Below are 22,561 nucleotides of genomic sequence, written 5' to 3' on the forward strand. Positions count from 1 at the left end.
GTTTGTACTCTTCACCTAATTATTAATTTAAAAAATAATACATTAAAATAAAATTACCAAAACACAATTTATTTAGGCATGATATTTCAGATTCTGTTTACAGATATAATTGTTAAAATTCTACACTGAAGATTAAAATAGTCTTGTCATCTGTAAGGGACTGCTTAGTTAACAAGATGTTGCTATTCTAAACACAACATGCTTACATATAACTGTCCTCTAGTGATTCATATTTGGGAAGATTTTTTAATGGATGCTTGTCTGGTTCATTGCAGAAAAGTTGACTCATCGGACAAGAAAGAGAGATATTCTCCACCTGCAGCATATTTAAAGTATGTGTCAAAATTATCATGCCAGTTTGTTACTCTGTCATATGTACCCCTTAGTTGGGATGGTGATACAAAAGTGTGTCTTTTTATCAATTGCCAATAAAGATGTTATATTTTGTTGGGTACCCAGCCATGTTGGCATTAAGGGTAAAGAAAAGACAGATGTTGCTGCCAAGTCTGCTTTGAACTTGCCCTGTGTCCATGTTAGTGTCCCCTACAGTGATTTTAAATTTCATATTAACCACTGATGATTGGCAAGATGATTGGGACGGTGCGGTTGCGAATAAGTTTTATTCTGTCACAGCAGTCCTAGGAGAGTGGCAGTCATCCTACAGGCGGTGCAGGAAGGATGAAGTAGTCTTATGCCATGCCCGCATAGGCCATACATATTTGACGCATTCATTTAATTTAAAGAAGGACCCTCCTCAGTGTGAACACTGTCGGTGTACACTGACTGTGCGCTAAATTTTGGTGAAGTGTGATCATCTTAAGCTGACAAGAAATTATATATTTGGAAACAGAAATGTTTTGGAATCGTTTAAGTTACATCCAGAATTAATTGTAAAGTTTTTAAAACACTTTGACTTCTATACAAAGTTTTAAAATATACTTTCCTTGATTTTATTTATTATATTATACTTTTTCCTCACAGCTCCTTACACTGTGGTTTTACATGAATATATATAAATAATATTTCCATATACTTACCATTTGTGACACCCAATAGCCGATATGTATTTTTGTGCTGGGGTGTCGTTAAACAAACATTCATTCATTCTGTCAGATGTATAAAAATGTGTGCACAACTAGTAGAGCATGCACTTTTCCTAGGTGCACTGGGTTGTAGGAAAGATTGCCTACCCTCCTCATTCCACTTCAGTAAGCTTGTTTAATTACTGTTCAAATTCCCAACTGTGAGTGGGATATATGAATGGTCAAGCTGATACACAACTGTTTTTATTGATACTAATCCACCAGAGGCATTCAGGAACATCCATTAAAAGTAATTAAAGTTACATATTTAAATAGTTTATTCAAAGCTGTTTTAAATGGTGGTATATTTCTAGATGCATACAATATTGGTATGATTATTTCAATTAATAAAAAAAGGCAGCATCACAGATCTAAACAATTATATAGGTATTTCATTTTGCTTTACTTTTTGTTTCGCCATTACTAAGTAATTAAGCAAGATATAGGTACTTACCTGTATTAGGGTGTATACTACCAAATCAAATCCCATAGACGACAATAGTAACATATGTGGCTATAACGCCTTCCTGCAGAGTATCAATCGACATAAATACTACCACCCCATGCCCTTAAAGTGAATCAGAAAAAATTGGGGGTCAGGCTGGTCATTTCTGAGATAATGGGTATGACTACCCTAGTTCAGCACAAAATTTGAGTATTTTTTTTAACCAGTTATTATGTCCATCATGAAATAAGTTTATTTGTCACATGCTAAAGCTTGTGTCAAGTGAAAATTATTTCACTCCGGACATGTATAAATTGAATAATAATTGGTAATACTAATACGTTTATTATCCTCTATATATTCTCCACAATTATCATTGACCCATTTTAAATAGCTACCTGTCAGATACATTAACCTTAAAGGTGTTATATCATAGTTACACATTCAGCTACATGTATATGCCTATAAAAATTTACAACCAAATAATTCCATTTACTAGTAGAATATTTTTATTTTAGGGGGGAACTGTAAGAGTGTGTCACACACATTAACTAGTGACACCACTGTTTTATGTGTGCATATTCAACACACTAAGTTTTTTCCATAATTCTTTGTAGGCAACAAACAAAGAAATGAAGATGGTGACCATGCATGCTATATTTAGCCATAAATTATTCAGGAAACCCCTCTTGTCATCCAGTAAAAGACTTAAAAATTATTATTCTTGAGTTAATTATGGAAAGATTATGCATGGGATCAGTTAATTTATAGTTATTTATTACAAATAAATGTAAAAGTAACAAAATATTGTTGTTTCAACTTTGACATAGGACCTTTAATATTCTTGCAGATGATTTAAATTAGTTTTACTATTTTAAACAGCAGGTTACTTTCAGATACTGTCCTTAGTGATTTCTTGATAATACAGGTCTTACCATATATTTGTATTAATATACTGACAAAATGTAACAGAACAACTTGTCAGTCAACCATTTTTTTAACTAATCTGGATCTTATTACAGACGGGTTGCGGCACTGGAAGAACGTAAGAGTGAGAAAACCCAGAGTCATGGCCATGCTTCACATAAGCATGTTCCAATCGAACTGAGAGGGCTCTCAAAAGAGGATCGTCAAATAGCAGAGAGATTGAGCAAGCTGAAAGAGAAACCCCAAAATGGTGAATTGATTTAAGTCCTGTACAACAAGCATTATACCTGATATATTTCTTACATGTACTGTTTTTCATGTTTTAGAGGTTTAATAACATGAAAAATATCAATTTTGTCACCGGTTTCCATAAATCGAGCATGTCCAATAAAAGATTTGGAATGGTGTGCTCCCACAAGTCACTGTTAGTGCTATACCAAAAAGTTGGATATTGGAGATACATGTAAACCTCTGATTTAGTAACTTACTAGAAATATTGGTGTATTAGATTACCTATAGATTTATACTAGGGAAAGTGTTTTTATGTTCAGTCTTGTATTTACAAGAGGTAACCAGCATTTTTCTATAGTAATCTCTGTATGTTTGTATTGTTATATGATTCTAAAAATGGTCACCGTTTCTGGATTAATGAACAGAACTAATACAGCAATATGTTTTGAGTTGAAGGATGTTGAGATTTAATGACTATATGGAATTTTAATACTAAGAGGATAGTCTATTTATTTTATCATGTATTAGCTCCAAAGCCGGCCACAGATAAAGAGCTCAGTGAGAGACTTGATCGTTTGAAAGGCACTTCTTCACATCAGCCTACAGCACAGACATCACACACATCCAAAACTCAGGTGAGTTATATCATGCCACATCTCTCTATAGCACAGATATCACATGCATCCAAATCTCAGGTGGGTTATATCATGCCACATCACTCTATAGCACAGATATCACATACATCCAAAACTCAGGTGGGTTATATCATGCCACATCTATCTATAGCACAGATATCACATACATCCAAAACTCAGGTGGGTTATCTTGAATGAATGAAAATGAATGAATGAATGAATGATGTTTAATGACACCCTAGCACAAAAATACACGGCTTTTGGGTGTCACAAATGGTAAGTTATAAATATTATTTATATATATTTATGTAAAACCACGGTGTAATGCTAAGCACACACCGGCCCGACAAGACGGTCTAGTCGGTGACAACGCCAACTCGATCGTCTTGTCGGTTTGGTGTGCGCTAGTAGCCGACTAAATTGTCATCACTAATCACTTGTTTTGGGCCGATTAAAATACTGAATCAGGCGTTGGACAGTCGGTTCGGTGTGTGCTGAGAAAAGACTCGATTGTCAGCTGTATTCTTGGTCTGCGCTGCATTTCAGTCCGACACGATCGTTGGCGCTATGCTCACCAATCACTGCACACCATCTGATCATGTGATATTGATATCAGTCATGATGGCAGCCTGGTTCAATTCCGAATAGCTGCTCTGTAGTTTGTGTCAGAGTCTTATAATATTTATGCTTCTTCTTCCCTCATTAAAATATTGAAATATGAAGCAGAAGCAGCTTTCTTGCAAATCTTGCCATTTTGAACAACCCAAAAGTATTTCCACCCCAATTTTATTGAGCTTTGACAATCGCATCGACTTAGTGTGCGCTGAAAAAACGTTCTGCCAACTAGCGCCGATTTTTTCGAGTTGGCATTATTGCCGACAAGACCATCTTGTCGGGCCGGTGTTGGCTTAGCATTAGGAGCTGGGGTGGGGGAGTAAAATACAATACATAAAATCAAGGTAAGTATATTTTAAAACTTTGTATAGAAGTCAAAGTGTTTTAAAAACTTTACAATTAATTCTGGATGAGAAATGCATTTTGTGTTATTAAAAACACCAAGATGACCAAAAACACTTTGAATGAACGGAAATGGCTAATCTAAACAATAAAATATAAGTAAAGTATGATTTCAGTTATCATAAATGGCTCTAATAATACAAAATATGCCTTAGTGTTTAAAAACTAGAATATGTCCCTTTAATAGCGTCAGTGTGTCAGGAACGTTTCCTGAAGACAAACTGCAACTGGGTTAATTTTTAAATTAAAAAACCTAATTCATCAAAACTGGATTTAAGTCCTTGGCAGTTCCATTTTAAAAATGTATTAGTCATTGGGGGGGAAGTACGAGAGTTAACTTTTCCCTTGGATGTGGACACTGTTTTCTCGATGGTGAGACATTTTGAAATGCAACATCCATCTCGTCAGTCACGTCCATATCCAAAGGGTCATATGGATTGCTGATTTTTTTCAATCAACCAGAAGAACAATCCGTACTTGGTTTTTGATCGTTTCCTGTTTTAGGAAGACCACTAGGGCCTGGTGCCATAGCAGTAGTCCTACTTGGATTCTGAGAATCCAAAGACACTTGGGTCACTTTAGTAGATACATTGTCAGGGGTGCAGAAAGTACTCGCCCATTCGCCAAATGTGAGTAAAAATTATCACGGACGAGTTGAAAAATCCAACTATCAGTTCAACGGGTTATCCGTCTTTTTCTGACTGACTGTAATTTTCAGTTATTATTATTACTCTTCTGTTTTTTTAACATTAAATCCGCGACTCCACATCAGCCATGACAGAATTCCAAACTATTCAAACAGTTCAGAATGATGACAGAATAGTTCAATACACAATAATACATGTACTGCATTGCTGACATCGGAGTTCCTTGTTGATGTCAGTGCTATGTTATCATATCACCATGTGAGGTCAGTGTTTGTTAAAACGCTTTTGGTAGAGACCTTGGTTGCCGCAGCATAGGATTTCCCTGTCACGACAGGTACTTCTATCTCAACCAGTTTCCTTGCATCAGGAATAGACAAGCACTTCTCAACTTTGACCTGCTGTACGTTTTTTCCAATTTCCAGTTTGCACATTCGCGAATGTGCAAAATGATTTCCCTTACAATTTATGCACAAGGTATTATTTGTACATGTTTCGGCATGTGGATTGGCCATGGCCAAACTTTTGACATTTGAAACATCTTACGGTATTTGGTATGAAAGGCACAATAGGTATACTAAGATACCCGGCCTCGATTCAGGAAGGGTTGGTTTGTTGAAAGTTAATATTAAAGTATTCGTCAGAACTAGTGCACTATTCCGACGAATCTTTATTCTCTTTACAGAGGTCACACCCTGTGGTGACAAGTTGTCAGTTATTTCCTCTTCACTGACACCTTCCAGATCCCTTGACTGGAGTTTAAGGAGGCATGTGGCAATACTTTGATTGGAACATTACACAAGGTGGTCAACTTGAGGAGACAACGAGGGTGTTTCTCAGTCAAACTTTCTACGAGCATTGACCCGTTTTTATTTTTTTTAAATTGTCTTTGGCTCGCCAGCCAGGCCAACAAGCTCCTTCTAAATAGCAAACGGTGACAGTTTGCTCAAGGTTCCATCAACAGATGAACACATGACCAGAAACCTTGGCCAGGATTCAGAAGATACAACTCGATGTTTTGACACTGATAGATGACATGGATTCCTCCTTTCACGGTCCCATCAAAAGAGTTAGTGTTTTTATTGGCCATAATATGGTTCAGAAAATTCATCAACCATGCCCCACCCACCACAGAGTCCAACATGGGAACATGAAGCTGCGGATAACCTCCAGACAATCATGTCAGGAATACATGGTTGATATACTTGAGCATTAAGAAAACAAAATCTCCCAATTGACCCTAGCCACCACACTGAGAGCAACAAATACATATGGTACATAAAACAATGTTTGTTCTTGACTAATGAAAACAAAACAGGTTGTTTTCTCTCGAGCTTGACGTGACCAGCCAGTTTATCAGGTCGGGCCTTCCTGATCACCCATCTATTTGCACTCTGGGCCAAAGTGATGTATTGTCAGAAATCATACCCGCAGGAATTCCCCAACTCAATCACCAGGATTCCATCATCCATTTTCATGGGTCGCACCACACGGCAAACAAAGTGCCCCAGAAGGGGAGTTATACTGTATTAGCCATTCTCGTAGAGAAAGTTTCACCCTGCACCACGGTGAGGTTACAGTACTTGTAGGGGCAGGTTATCTCATGCCACATCTCTCCATCACACACATCCAACAGTCAAGTGAGTTGCTGCATGCTACATCTCTCCATAGCCCAGTGGTAAAGCGCATGCCTGATGCACGGTCGGTTTAGGATTGATCCCTGTCAGTGGACCCATTGGGCTATTTCTCGTTCCAGCCAGTGCACCAAGACATATGTCAAAGGTCGTGGTATGTGCAATCCTGTCTGTGGGACAGTGCATATAAAAGATCCCTTGCTACTAATGGAAAAATGAAGCTGGGTTCCTCTCTATGACTATCAAAATAACCATATGTTTGACATCAAATAGTTGATGATTAATAAATCAATATGCTCTAGTGGTGTCATTAAACAAAACAAACTCTCTCCATAGCACAAATATCACATACATCTCATTCAATAGAGGATAATAAACGAGTTACCAGTAATTATTATCAAATTAATCTTCTGAGTGAAATAATTTTCACTTCTCATGAGTTTTAGTGAGCTAGAAGTGAAAATTATTTTACGAGGGACATAAATTTTCTAATAACTGGAACCGAGTTTGTTATTCTATTTATTACTCCAACTATTTGGGGTTATTTAAAGCCTTTTTTTTCGATATATATATAGAATACATCGGCTACACGTCCCTGTACATAGAAACCACGTAAACTACTTTATTGTTCTGGGTATTGCTATAACTTTGTATTTTATTCATGGTTCTATATATTCTATAAAAAAAAATCTATAATGAATTGCATTAAACTACCATTTTATTAAAAGTTTAACACTGAAACCAGAAAGACGCAAACACTTTAAACTACATGACATTATTGTGTGTGCTTTGCCAAACTGTGATGACGTCATATTTAGTACCGACAAGGTGATTGGTTTTTTGGTGTCAAATTGTCCTATAGTAGTGTACGTAAAACCAATGCATGATAATTTGAAATTATAATTTTTATTTTCCCCGTTATGAGTGCCTGCTGGGGTAATAAACAGCACAGACATCACACACATCCAACAGTCAAGTCAGTTATCTCATGCTGCATTTATAAACAGCACAGACATCACACACATCCAACAGTCAAGTCAGTTATCTCATGCTGCATTTATAAACAGCACAGACATAACACATCCAACAGTCAAATCAGTTATCTCATGCTGCATTTATAAACAGCACAGACCTCACACACATCCAGCAGTCAAGTCAGTTAACTCATGCTGCATTTATAAACAGCACAGACCTCACACACATCCAGCAGTCAAGTCAGTTAACTCATGCTGCATTTATAAACAGCACAGACATCACACACATCCAACAGTCAAGTCAGTTATCTCATGCTGCATTTATAAACAGCACAGACATCACACATCCAACAGTCAAGTCAGTTATCTCATGCTGCATTTATAAACATCACACACATCCAACAGTCAAGTCAGTTAACTCGTGCTGCATTTATAAACCACAGACATCACACATCCAACAGTCAAGTCAGTTATCTCATGCTGCATTTATAAACATCACACACATCCAACAGTCAAGTCAGTTAACTCGTGCTGCATTTATAAACCACAGACATCACACATCCAACAGTCAAGTCAGTTATCTCATGCTGCATTTATAAACAGCACAGACATCACACACATCCAACAGTCAAATCAGTTATCTCATGCTGCATTTATAAACAGCACAGACATCACACATCCAACAGTCAAGTCAGTTATCTCATGCTGCATTTATAAACAGCACAGACATCACACACATCCAACAGTCAAGTCAGTTAACTCATGCTGCATTTATAAACAGCACAGACATCACACATCCAAAACTCGGGTACAGTGCAACAGGGTACAAGCTAGATTTGCAAATCAGGGATAAGTCACTTCTCCCTCAAAACAAATTAGGAAGAAGTGAGGAGAGTTAGGAAGATGTGATACAAGAACACCCGTTTTCATAAAAATAAAGGTTTTAAGAAATCATAATTATATTATAATATATGAATACTACATAATGTAAATATTCATGTTATTAATGTATCCTCTTTTTATTATAAAAGTTAATGCATATATAAATTATTAATATTAATAAATTATTTTTGGTCTACATCATATAATTATCACAAACCAGATAAACATAGTATAGTGTACTTTTCAATGATTTTTTTTTTTTTAAAGTGCCTTGTTTTAATTTGTGCATCTAATGTTACATGAATGTAATATGATAGAAGACAATGGTATCTGTCAAATGTTAGCAAGCACTCGAACTCATGAACACATCATTGTTCACAAGTTATACATTCAGGAACATTAGGATGTTTCCTGAATTCGATGTTTGTTAACCAGTTTTCTACTTCATGCTGACGGCGTTTTTTGCATGCTGCATAACAAAATGACAAAGATCTCAGTCTATTTGAATTAGCAGATTTATTTTTGAATACAGTAATGTTTTTGTTATGCAATATAACACTTTCCTTTTTAATAAAGTGTTTCATAAGGTGAACAAGGACAAAAACTGGCCAAACAGTAACAATTTAGATTTCTTTTACTGTAATAATATTTACTTGTTAAAAGTTCACTTTGATAATTTAGCGAACATGTGGTGTCATGGTGTTTTCGTGGTAAAAACCAATGATGCGACAATCTGTGAAATCGAAGTCATGGTGGATTTCACTTTTGTGTTTAAATAAGGCAAAGTTACGTGGCATGGGGCAACAATTTCACATGAATTGCCTCCTCACGTGATCACTGATACAGTACAATATAATATTTAGTGCAATCTTTGTATGTATATATTGGTTGAGGGAAAATTTTCTATTAAAAAACAAACATGTGATATAGTTATAATAACAATAGCAGCAGAGATTTAATACACATATCTGCATCCATATGACTTATTTCATGCCACATCTCTCCACAGCCTAGACATCAAACTCGGATGAGTTATCCCTGGAGGGCTTTAGATTGCATCAAAGTCGAGGTGATAAACGTCGTGTCCATAATACATACGCCCAGTATAATCATGCCCAAATTAAGTAAAACATGCTGACCTCAAAGTATTACACCTCAAAACCACTCAAATATTAAGTTTATAATTACCTTAAAATTACTTGAAATGCATTGCTGAATATTAACAACACTCCAGCAGTTCATAATGACAGTACTGAACTAAAACAAGTTTCCTCGACTCAAAAAAGACAAAAGTCCCTGTTGTGCTCCAATTAGTGAGATCTAAAGCCATGGTTATCACGTGTCACATTTCTGTGTTGCTCACCAGTAGAGATATCTCACATTTAAAACTTGGGTTGAGCATCTCATGCTGCATCTCTCCACAACACTGACATCACACAATCAAAACTCGGGTCAGCTATCTCATGCTGCATCTCTCCACAATACGGACATCACACACAATCAAAACTCCGGTCAGCTATCTCATGCTGCATCTCTCCACAACACGGACATCACACAATCAAAACTCCGGTCAGCTATCTCATGCTGCATCTCTCCACAACACGGACATCACACACAATCAAAACTCAGGTCAGCTATCTCATGCTGCATCTCTCCACAACACGGACATCACACACAATCAAAACTCCGGTCAGCTATCTCATGCCCAAACTACTGAACAAAAGCAGGAAATTAGTTTCTTTAGAAGCCCCAGTGGTAATATGATCTGTTAGTAACATTACTCGTTGTTTTCTAGTATTATCACCCACCTGAGCGGAGGGCTGAGCAGCAGCAGGTTGATGAACTACTGGATGAAATTGCTAATGAGGTGGAGCTTGATGCACAATTCGACCCGGTGGCATGCGTAGAAAAACGACTGGCTGAGTATAAGGGTCAAGAAGGAGCAAAGAAAGGTGGTGCAGTAATTGCAATACAAATGGCAGTTATTTATTAGCATCCCAATGCAAATTGCAGATTTCTTCTTTTTTGTCTTGTCCTTAGGAAGTAAAAAGGCAAGATATAGATGTTACTTTACGTGATTCAGCATCATTTTGTGAGTTTAGTTCAGTGTTAAAGTTTTCCATTTAACTTCATTTCTCACAAACTATAAGTCCTAGATAATGAAACTTGGTTTATAGATTTTACCTTTACGGTACGTGGCTCGACTTCAACATTTGCGTATAACTAAATGTTAAAGTTTTGTGTTTAATTTCATTTCTTACAAACTATAAATGCTAGATAATTAAACTTGGTTTATAGTTGCACCTACATGTATGGAGATTCTTCATAATGATTGTGAAATTGTTTTATAATTAGATTAAAATATCAGTTGGATAGATCCATTAAGCTGGGGGGGGGGGGGGGTCCATATGCTATTGATGATGTAGTTGAAGGACTTTCTGATTCATTTTATTAGCATATGATAAATATTTTCATCTTTATTGTTAATAAATTATTATACATCTGTTCTGAAATGACTTTCTCCAGTTTCTAATGGACAATTGTACTCGTATTACTGGGTCATATTTTGTCTCTTGATGCTGAATTAATTTTATTGGGAGTGAAAAACATTATAACATTGTTACTATCTACATTTATAAATGTAGCATGACAAATAATATTTCTAAAATAAAACATTTTAAACATACTTTGCAAGATCGATAATGTAACTGAGAAAAACATTTAAGCTTACAAAACAAATTTGAAACAAAGTGGGTTATGTACCATTGTCTGTTTAACAATGTACAGACATTTTAATAAGTGCTGTATCAACATTTCATATTTAAATTACACCTATTGAGGTGGATTCTATATGACAATGTGTGTGCATGCATGTGTTGTTTTGTCCTGTTTGTGACTAAAATGTTCACAGATCCTCTTTTTTCTTACCTCCCTTTGAATGTTTGTTTCACTTAAATAAAAACAACACCAAGGATATGGTCTTGAAGCTCTTCTTTTTTTTTTACTTTTTTTTTCTTCTTTTTTTTTTGCTCTTTTTTTTAACATTGGGAGCTTCCTTTTTATAATTTCTACTCAGATTACTCCTGAAGATTTTGTGGTCAATAAACTTAAGAAACCAGGGATAGTTTTATTTGAATGTCATTGATTATCTGTATACTAGAGTTGTATTCTTTCGTCATAAAGGTCTACCGTACAACCTTTTTTTTTCATCAAAGTTTAGTAGGCTACATGTTAAAGTTATGATCATATTGTCAGGTTTTCCAAAACACGACGACATCCAAAAACAATTATCTTGTAATGACAGTAAAAGTTGCTTTCAAACGAATGATGTCAATATTGTTTTTATTGCAGTCTAGAGCTATTCCTGAAGTTATTTTATTTTTAAGTGCCCACTTTAACATTTATTGAACACCTGTTATTTGTAATCAGTCACGGTCATGTTGACTGCCTGTCCTTTAATTTCACCCTCGGTGCTCGAGATTAAATATTTTGGCCAGTATCCCAGTTGGATACTAACATTTCAAAATTTGGTATCCCACCTGAGAATTTAGTATCCCACTTAAATGAAATTCATAAATAACATCGTAACAAACTTGGATGACACTGTTACTTAACTTCACCAGTAAATGACGACTTTCAGTTTTTCAGCAAAAACTAAAAATGCAGGATTAAAAAAAAATGGACAACATTATATGGCATCCCGGTGGGATACTGGGTTATTGAAGTCTGGTATCCAAAATTAAATTCTAGTATCCCCAAGATATCGGGATACCGTTAATCTCGAATACTGTTATTACATACCTATTCAATCTTACTATAGTAATAAAGACATTTTCAAACCGTGTAATAACTTTATTTTGTATTACACATATGTGCAATCTGGACCAGAACATTTAAATGGGGAATTTCGTTTTTATTTTTACTGCAGTTAGCGTATTTGAAACATTACACAAGGCTGCTACAGAGTATGATTCTCCACGTTAAGCAAATCCATGAAAGGAGTTTTGATCATAGATTTAACAAAGTGTTGTTATGACATTAAATTAAAAACCGCTTTTGTAAAACATGAAAGAAGGTATGTAATAAATACAGAACTTCACATGCATTGTTTTCACTTCCTATTTATTGCACGAATTTATTTTGCACAGGAATATATACCACGAAACCGCGTAGCGGTCGAGTGGTATGTTCTTTCGCAAAATAAACAAGTGCAATAAATAGGAAGCGAAAAAAACTTATGTGAAGTTCTGTAACGGATTTTATGAAATAAAATATTTTTATTATACATATTGTGATGCTATATATGATCTGAAATCATAGTTAAATATTGTTTATTTTTTTAATACTGTAAATTCTGAAATATTACTCATCATAATCAAAGGAATTTTGTCAACCCATGCTACAAAACATTAAAAGATTAGATTCATGGCATATTATTAATAAACACATACAAGCAAAAACAAATGTAGTGCTCTTTATTGGAAACTACATATTTACATGTACAGTATTATTTATTCCCAACATGTCAATATCCATAGTAGTCCAGTATTAATCAAAAGAGTCAGCACGTGCCGAATCTTGGTCCATGTCTATTTTTTGGTCGAAATTCTGATAAGAAAGGACAGATTATTGTAGATGCCAATTTTTATTTTATTTTAGTCAGATGTAGACTTAAACCATTGTCTTTTAAAGATAAATATCTACGACAGTATAATCAATATGTGTTCGGTAACATGTAGCTTGCCAGCTTCTACCGACACTGAACGGCTGCACAATAAATACTTCAAGTGACATATAGCTTATTAAACGGTATGTCTTATAAGTGAATGTTGCCTATAAAACGTGTTAAAACAAGGTGCAGATTATTGAAGGATGCATTGTATAGTCTGCAAAATACAGCAGCTGCAGGTGCCATGTGCTTAGCTATCATTAACCAAACATTCCTATCGAAAAGCCATATCTTCACTGTGTGTTAACTAGTACAACCAAATTACATTTCTGACTGCATTCTGCACTTCCAAATGTTACAGGTGGAAATGGTCTGTCTAACAACTTGAACAAACTGACATGTGGTGTGGAGAAGCCTTACGACAAGAATATCACAGCGTTGTCGGCGAGTGGAGAGAATGAAGTTAGTCTGCAGGAGATGAACTCTCTCATTGAGGCAGCAGCACAGGAACTCCAGGTCGATGCTGAGAAGGCCCTCCAAGGTTTACAGAAGGACAAGGAGCTGATGGACAAGCTGAAGGAGATCAAGAAGAGGAGGACAGAAGCCTCAGGGGGTAAATAGAGGATTCATCATGAGTGTTTTTTAATATGGAAAATATCAACCGAGTCTATGTTAATCAGTATTTGTTGAGGCTCTGCCAAGACAAATACCGATTAACTAGACTAGGTTGATATTTTACATATTAAAAAACAGGAATAGCGAATTCTATTTATCCTATAACACTTCTAAAATAACATTTTCATTTGATATTTAGTAAATTACAGTACTAAAGTCACCTCCATTGGTAATATGACATCATCACGATTAGCACAAATTACTTTGACGTCACACACTTTAACTAAATCTTATGTACACATTACATTCAGGTATACAGGTGTTGATGGCTTGTAAACAAATGACCCATTCACAGCAACACATTATTACCGAGAACCCTTGAAAAGGTGCATATACCTTTAAATTTGCATACCATTATTAACTAAGTTAATACACTAAATTATCACATGGGTTTTTGACATTTATATTATGGGTAAGTTATAGGGTAAATAGAGGTTATTACCAGTGTTTTTCGGTATTGTCAGTATCATATATTAGGAATAAAAATTGTATTATGCGGGCCTCAAGCTTAATACGTGTTTTTGTAAACTGTACACACAACTTTAATTCCATTCCGCCATCACTAGATATTCAAATGACATAAGAATATGTGGCACAGTGTATTTTTGAATGGAAATGACGTCAAACTCAAATGACGTCATTTTGGATGACCTTACATCAAAATAAATGAGTATTTAACGCTTTTTGTTTTCTGAATGCTGGACAGCTTTCAGTATAAAATTGCCATTGAAATGTATTTTGTTTGATGACTATGAATGCATACATTATTTATGGAGTGTCACCCTAGTACGTTTGCTTAAATGTCAATAAACCTACCATATACTCAACTATTTTCGTGGCTAAAATAATTCGCTGTGTCCCCCGATAATAAAATCAAAATTACCCATATTTCATTTGCCAAACTCTTTTCAATGACGATTTCAAGCACACACTTGGACATGTTACCATGCTGTCAGCGAGACGTCAATGTTGTATGTATATGTATGTCTGATAAGACATGTTATGGATGGAAATTGAAAAACGCAAATATCAGAAAAATAACTTTTAATTATTGATGGTACCCACAAACTTCCATTCACGGTTACAAAGAAAACATAACAACAGATTTACACCCAACTGTGTGTCACTTCGATCAAATCCACGTGACCATGCAGGTTTACAGAACCACATGACCTTGTGGTTAATTTAGTGGTAAAAGGCAAAGTGCATACGAAACTCGGTATAAATTTAACAGGTACCTCTGACTGCTTGTCTTTTGTATTCATGAAAATTATACCAAATCGGAAATAACTTAGCGTGTAATTAAATTTGCGGTGCTGTCAACATGTCCGCGGTATATTTTATTCGCGAACATTTTTGCATATACGGTAGTGCCGTGACCTCGATTAATTTTCATCTAATTATAAAGTTATCAAATACTTCGATTGCACTGGAAATCTAAGATATTATATGATAAATGGTGTTATCCTGCAGTCACTGTATACATTGGTAACATATGATGTCTCATAATTTCTAGATTTTTCGATCAGTGACCAAACATATAGGTCACTTGACATAAGCATGATTTGACTCAATTATTTGTTTCAATATTTTATATGTACAAATAACATTTTGTGTCAGGATAAAGATACAAAACATATACATTTATTTATGAATTAGAATTTAGGAACGCTTTTCGAATATATAGCTAGCATGTTAAAAAGAATGACATGTATTTTGTATGATGTCAAAGAATAAAAGTCTTGATAGGTTGATTGTACTCAGTTTGCATTAAAAAACTTGACTGCACTTATTGGATTACAGGATAAATGAAATAACTGGTTACTGCCGTAATATATATAACAGGCCGTCAAGTATCCTACTTTTTCCTATTTATTCCTATTTTTTTGATGAGTCCCTATTTGGCCCTCTTTTTGATGAAAATCCTATTTTTTCCCTCTTTTTTTTGTGTGCACTTTTGACCAGTTTCATATGTTTTTGGGTGGGTTTTTTTAGCAACACCATATTTTTTCTCTTCACACCATTTGCTCCAGATGACTTGCTATGAGGCATATTGTGATATCTGTGGCATAGTCATTGAAATCTGAATATGCATTTGGGATGCATGGTTACAGGTTCCAGTTATTAATTTTCACAATGCAATATAAAGTCCTCTTTATTTATAATTTCTGAATTTATGGATATGTTTCTGGTTTTTGGTAATATCCGATCTTGTTGAATGCTCAAAACTAGAAGGTTGAAAGGATATGGCAATCCTTTCAGTCTAGGTCTAGTGACTTTGAGCTACATACTAATTATTTCTTTAGTTCATTATCTGCAGGCAATGGTGCTTTCGAGTTAGCTTGCATGCAGTTGATCCAATGAAGCCTGATAAATGCTCAGTTTAGCTTGCTAGCTGGTAGATAGTTGTGTTACCGTGTGTGATGGTTAACTATGCATTGAGCTACGTACTAAACATTTCTTGTTTTAAACATGTATAGGTTCTGGGGTGGTATGCATGTGATGCTGCTTCCTAGATAGTATAAAATCTATTGATGTAATTGCATTGTGTATATACATGTATGCTATTATTTAAAGTTTTCAGCAAACACATTGCAGTAATTGGACTGATCTGTGATTGATCATGATCCTTTTTCAAATAAGGCATACTAAATCATTCAATGTTTCATTATGGGTGGGCAGGGTGGCTATTAGGGGAGTGAGAAGGCCATTAAAAACCTTCAGCTTCGATCTCGGATGATACTAATATATATCACCAATGCAGTACAATACTTCTCATAACCAGTTGATCATAAAACTGAATTTCCCTCTGGTTACCTACTTTCAGTTTATAACCTGGTCATTAACTGTTTTAAAATGTATAAAACCATTGGAGAGGATGGCTGTGATAGGTTAAGGTCTCCTTTAAACAAGGTTAAATAAAATGAAAAACAATTACAATTATCATTTCAGTTATCTGCTCATTGTATATTGGTTCCTATATTATATAAAATATTGAAGAATGATCATGGAACAGTCAAAACAACTGTTAAATTGTGTGGGTGGGTGGGTGTTTGTGCAAATATCTTACATTTTCCACATTTCTCATCACGTCTAAGTTGTACGAAGTCAGGCTGAAGCTGTTAGGGTTACCTCTGATATACTGGTGCATGGTGTCTAAGGAAGTAGGACTTCAGTGCTCATTTGCAGGTTGTGCTTTGCTTACCGTAACAAGTATTCTATTAAATGTGCACACCTACAGTATAATAATTATTTGATATATTTCTACCAATTCAGTTAGCACACACCTACTAAATCCAGGTATATTATCCAGTTGATGACATACACACACACACTGCCATTGCTGCAATGCCTTGTTGACCTTGTAACTTGTATTATTCAATAGCATAAAAGGAATACTGCATTGTGTTGCTTTTTAAAAGTCTTACTCCAAAGAACCAAATTCAACCACTGCATTGATTGTCTGAATAAAAAGTGGTGGATCGGGATGGCTATAAGGGGTGTTGGGAGGCCATCTTAAAACAAAATAAGTGCCTATTTTATTCCTATGATATACACATTGTCTTATTTTCCTGTATTATTATCTTTTTACGGTTTTCTATTTCCATATTTAGTTTTTTGAGATGGCTCACTCACTTGACCCCAGCAATATTCTCTATTTTGGGACATTAACTTTTATACAAAATTCCTATTTTCTTTCTATTTTGTGGGCAAAATTCCTATTTTAACCCTATTTTCAGGCAACAAAAATTCCTATTTTCCAATTTTTTTGACCCACCGCCTCACTTGACGGCCTGATATAATATATATATATATATAGATAGATAGATAGATAGATAGATAGATAGATAGATAGATAGATAGATAGATAGATAGATAGATAGATAGATATATAGATATATAGATATATACATGTATGTACCAATGATTGATTATAAATGAAAATTGACGAGTTTTGGTTTACTAGTATGAGGACCGATTATAACAGTTCACAATCAATTGATACGACAGAATTGATTTAAATATGTTGGTGTATGTTTTCATGTGTACATAGTGTTTTCCCTAGCTTGTTTTAGCATGGTGCAGCACCATGCCTCAATAGTCTAGTACCATCTTGCCTTAACCTGTGCCATGCTGCACTAAGATTAAAAAAGCCTTTTTCAATAATTAATTCTAAAATTGCCATGATGAAACACTAAAAAAATTTATTATTAATTAATAAAAATATCTCTGTTATATATTTTGTCATTCATTTATTAAAGCAAAACCATTAATTACAGTTATGTTTATTTCAATTTTTTTTTTTTTTTTTTTTTTTTTTTTTGTCTTTAATGCAAAAAACGTGCCCTGAAACTGGTGAAAATGCCCCCAAAGTGTTTTGTCTACAATGCCTTGCCAAATTTCTAGGGAAAACACTATGTAACATAAAGAACAAAAAGATATTAATTAAGAATTGATCTCAATTTTTTTTTGGTTCATGCAAGTATGAATGAATGTCCAAAAGTTAATTGTGTTTTTTTAATAAAAAAACAAGGACGTGGACAGTTTATGGGTGGGACTACATTACAAATTCTGGAAGGAGAATTTTCATTTCTATACATTGTAAATATCTGGGCACAGCTGAAGTGTTATGCTCTGTATAAAACTATTGAATACTTGACAAATAGCAATGTGGTTGGCTGTGTCAGGTGAGAGTTTTTGTGAATTTTACTTTTGCTAGAAGCTGATCGATCACTGATTGCCAATGTGGATGATGCAAATGAAGATGAAGATAGTGAAGATGAGGAACAGGCAACTAAAAGAATTCTCAAAAAGGTGCACATGTCTTTGCCAAAATTCTAATACCCATTTCTTTATGTACTCTTGCTAGTCGAAACGGATACATTTTAAATGGTTATGTTACTTCCCCGAAAACAGACAACTGACTCGGTGAAGATTGGTGTAGATAGGGTTCTTTATTTCGGAGAATATATGTATATAGTCGAATAAACCCTATAAGCAAAAATGGAATTATTAAAATACATTCACAACTATACATAAACAGTCATAAAACACCATATAAAAACACATTAAAATATATATAAATACACTCTGCAGTCTAGTTATTATCTACAGATAATAGCAAATCGCTTAAACAAAAGATATACAACCATACACTGAGCAATATTTAAGATCGCTCCAGTAAACATCAAATATACATAATACACATACCGAATTGCCGGACGTTAAACGACTGAACATTAATCAATCGCAGATAATCTTAAATCATTATTTACAGCAAACAATTACACATATGGCGATATATAGTATAATAAAATAAAAGTAAGATACACAAAACATTATCCTCAGGTAATACGGTTACCTAGACACTGAAATACCAATACCTTTAGCTGTGGGCTTTAGGGCGGTAACATGATGAAAAAGCGTCAAACGTCTACAAGAAACAAGTAAACTAAAACTAATACATTCCTAATTTAATATACACACATACACACTATTCACATACATTTCTATAACAATAACAACGACTCATTTAATTACGGCTTGGCTATAGGAATATCCATTATTGTTACAGCGTAATTGCCACGCCCAAATTCTAATACTTACATTAATTCAGTTTATTCCTTTATCAAAGTAAATGTTAATTGAAGTAGTTATTTATTTAAACCGTATTTGTAATTTATAAACTGTACTTTATATGTTAGTAAAATAGTAAAGTGAATTAGAAAAGTAGAAATATAACTCACCAATTATTCCAGTGTAAGATTAAAGCAGATGAGTGCGTGGCCTGTGCAGCTCGTGATGTGTCAAGGAATGTCAGGTGAGTGACAGTGAATAGCCACCAACTGGGTCAAACACAGCTGGCCAGTCTATTGGTTGATCGTCAGTGTCCCTGGTCAGAGCTCAGATGTAAAGACAGGTCAATGCATGTCCCTACAGTTCCTAGCCAAAGGTTTAGGTGCACGTGCGTTGTGCATAATAAAATCATTAAAAAATAAAACCCACATGGTTACAGTTACTAAGTTCAATTGTCCAATTGTCCAATAAAATATTTAAAAAAAAAAAAAAGTTCATTTGTCCAGTAACTAACTGTATATTAATTAATGATTTTTTGTTGTTTCTTTTAAATTCATTTGGGTATAGACAAAAAAATGTATGTGCAAACAATGAATCGGCGAAGCCATTGACACAACACTTTTGTTTTGTTCATACCAGATGAATCTAATGACAGATAATCCTTATAATTAAATTTGAAACATACTTATTAATAAGAACACAAACAAGATCACATTTCAAAATATTTTTTTTGGTTCTTGAGCAATAATGTTTCATTATACAAAGTACCAGGTCTGGTGCTTATAAACCTTTTAGTCTAGACTTAAATTAAGAGTCTGAGACACTAATGTTATGACAATGGCATACACATTGCATGTCTGTAATGTCATTAGAGATTGATTTGGACTCTAAATGTTTTAAAAGCACGGGCCCAGTACTTTATCAGCAAATGATATCTCTGTCGTCTTGTAACAATTTAACTCATTTAATACAAACACAAACAAGATCACATTTTAGTTTGAATTCTTTTTTTGGTTAATACAACAATAATGCAAAGCACCAGTATAGACAACATCTGATAATGATGGTCCTTTATGGTCAACGTCTTTTTTACAATTATCAAGAAATTAACAAACGTGCATTGTTACCAATGGACCAATGGGATGGTGTTAAATTGTAATGAACATAGAAAAGAATTAATTATTTAATGTTAAATTATAATGATCATAATAGAAAGTTAATTATTTTATATTGCAATAACTTTTACATCTTGTACTTACATTGTAACCATTGTTCTTTGATAACATTTTGTTTCAGTACTTGGAAGAGGCCAGACTAGAAGAGGCAGTAGCTGCTGATCAAAAGGAGAACCCTAAGGTCAACAATGCAGTTGTGAAGGTACATTAGTTTTTGAAAGATAGGCAGTGTCAAGCAGGTTGTGCTTTTAAAGGTACAAGAATAATACACTCCCTACTGCAAGAGGGACCACAATGTAGCTTAGTGGCAGAACACTCACCTGAGATATGATCAGTCATAGTATTCATCAGATTTAGTAGACCCATTGGATTTTTTTCCCCATACCAATGTCATGAAAAGCTATGGTATGTGCTCTCCTGTCTATGGGAATGTGCATGTAAAAGATAATCTTACTGCTGTTTAGGAGGAATAGCCTATTTGGTGGCAGTTGATTTTCTCTGTTACTCTCTAAACAATATGATGAACATCAGATAGCTTTAAAATGTGCTGGGTTGCATTTAAACAAGTACTGTAAAACGGGTATTATTCGCGAATGTGTAATTTTCGCGTTTTTAATTTAACCGCGAAAATTACACGTACGCAAATAATAAAATCCATTAGAACAAAAAAACAAAAAACAACAACAATAAACAGTTTAGCAATTTTGACATGCTGTTGATTTTTGGAACAGACATTCTTACTGGTATTTTTAAGCTGTGAATAAACATTTAGAAATTAGAATAATAGCCATTTCTAATTGGCCAATCAAAATAAGAGACACAAATGGTTTCGTAAACTTCCGAAAAAAAGGTCATCGACAAGTGACAAAAACAAAAGAGGTGAGGCGTTTTTAACAACCGGTGTTTAAACATTAATACAAGATTACTAGTACAAGTGTTTGTCTTTATTTCACACTTTCTGGAGAGTTGATTGAACCGCATCCTGGATTAATTTCATTAATTGTACACACAGTGTGGTCGCCGCTTGACATGCGGCTGCAGCACTTAGCGGAGTCGCTCAGAAAGGGATAATATTACGTATACCTCTGTTGACCACTCTAGTGTCGATTTAATGTTATGTACCAAAGTATAGTTTTGTACGTGTTAGTAATTTAAAAAACAAACAAACAAAAAAGAAAAAACAAAAACCATGACACCGCGAAAATTAAAAACCGCAAACTGCCTTCATTTTTGATATCGCGAAAATTTACTGCCGCGAATAATACCCGTTTTACAGTATGCCTTTCATCTCTTTATTGCAAAATTCATGTTTCGTAAATCTGGAAGAAAGTGAACATAAAAGGTTCTTTCACTGTGGTTGGTTCCAGAATTCTGTGGTATGTGCTGACAGGAATATTGATTGTAAATATCAGCAAGGGACAACAGAGACAATGGGGGTACGAGTGTAGTTTTCCACCAAAGGTGGATAGGGAGGTCGGTGCCAGATCTCCCCCGACCCAAAATCCATCCCTGGTTAAGCTGACAGTAATGTAATGGAGACATATTAAACAATAGCTGCTGGTTCCATATGTCTTTTATAATAATTTCGCTTCAAGTCTGTTGATAAAGGATTTTGTGTTTTTATTTGCAATTTTATAGATACCAAGCTATATACATTGTGCCGTTTATGTGTACCCTTTTCTACGAGCGTACATTTGGTTTATGGGAAAATAAGTTTAAAAAAATTCTGCACACATGTTGGGAAGAATGTGTGTTTTTCAATGTATTGTAGATCCAGAAATTAATGTAATTATAATATTAATTTGAAAAATCTGATTGGATTTTATTCGCATTAATAAATTGATATTATTTTTTTTTAACAGCATTGCGTGAACTCCCATGTCCAGGTGACATTTCATCTATAAATAACAATTTAAATATCAACCAATTACACTTCGCCTTTTATAGCGTCATTCGGGAGCATACAAATTCTAAAAATATCAGGCGAGACTATT

At 34.6% G+C, this 22,561-nt stretch overlaps 1 protein-coding gene across 6 annotated transcripts in view; it reads left to right on the plus strand.

Annotated features, from left to right (window-relative positions):
• Positions 1-22,561, plus strand: part of LOC121370629 (abscission/NoCut checkpoint regulator-like) — a 44,405-nt gene that overhangs the window by 15,803 nt on the left and 6,041 nt on the right. For all 6 annotated transcript variants that reach the window (XM_041495994.1, XM_041495989.1, XM_041495991.1 and 3 more), the window contains 7 exons: positions 276-332; positions 2,550-2,704; positions 3,214-3,320; positions 10,267-10,423; positions 13,502-13,753; positions 18,536-18,630; positions 20,689-20,769. In XM_041495994.1, coding sequence (XP_041351928.1) covers positions 276-332; positions 2,550-2,704; positions 3,214-3,320; positions 10,267-10,423; positions 13,502-13,753; positions 18,536-18,630; positions 20,689-20,769 — 904 coding nt within the window. The remainder of the gene's footprint in view (positions 1-275; positions 333-2,549; positions 2,705-3,213; positions 3,321-10,266; positions 10,424-13,501; positions 13,754-18,535; positions 18,631-20,688; positions 20,770-22,561) is intronic.

This window comes from Gigantopelta aegis, chromosome 4 (genome assembly GCF_016097555.1).
Source record: "Gigantopelta aegis isolate Gae_Host chromosome 4, Gae_host_genome, whole genome shotgun sequence".
In the NCBI taxonomy this organism is placed as follows: Eukaryota; Metazoa; Mollusca; class Gastropoda; order Neomphalida; family Peltospiridae; genus Gigantopelta; species Gigantopelta aegis.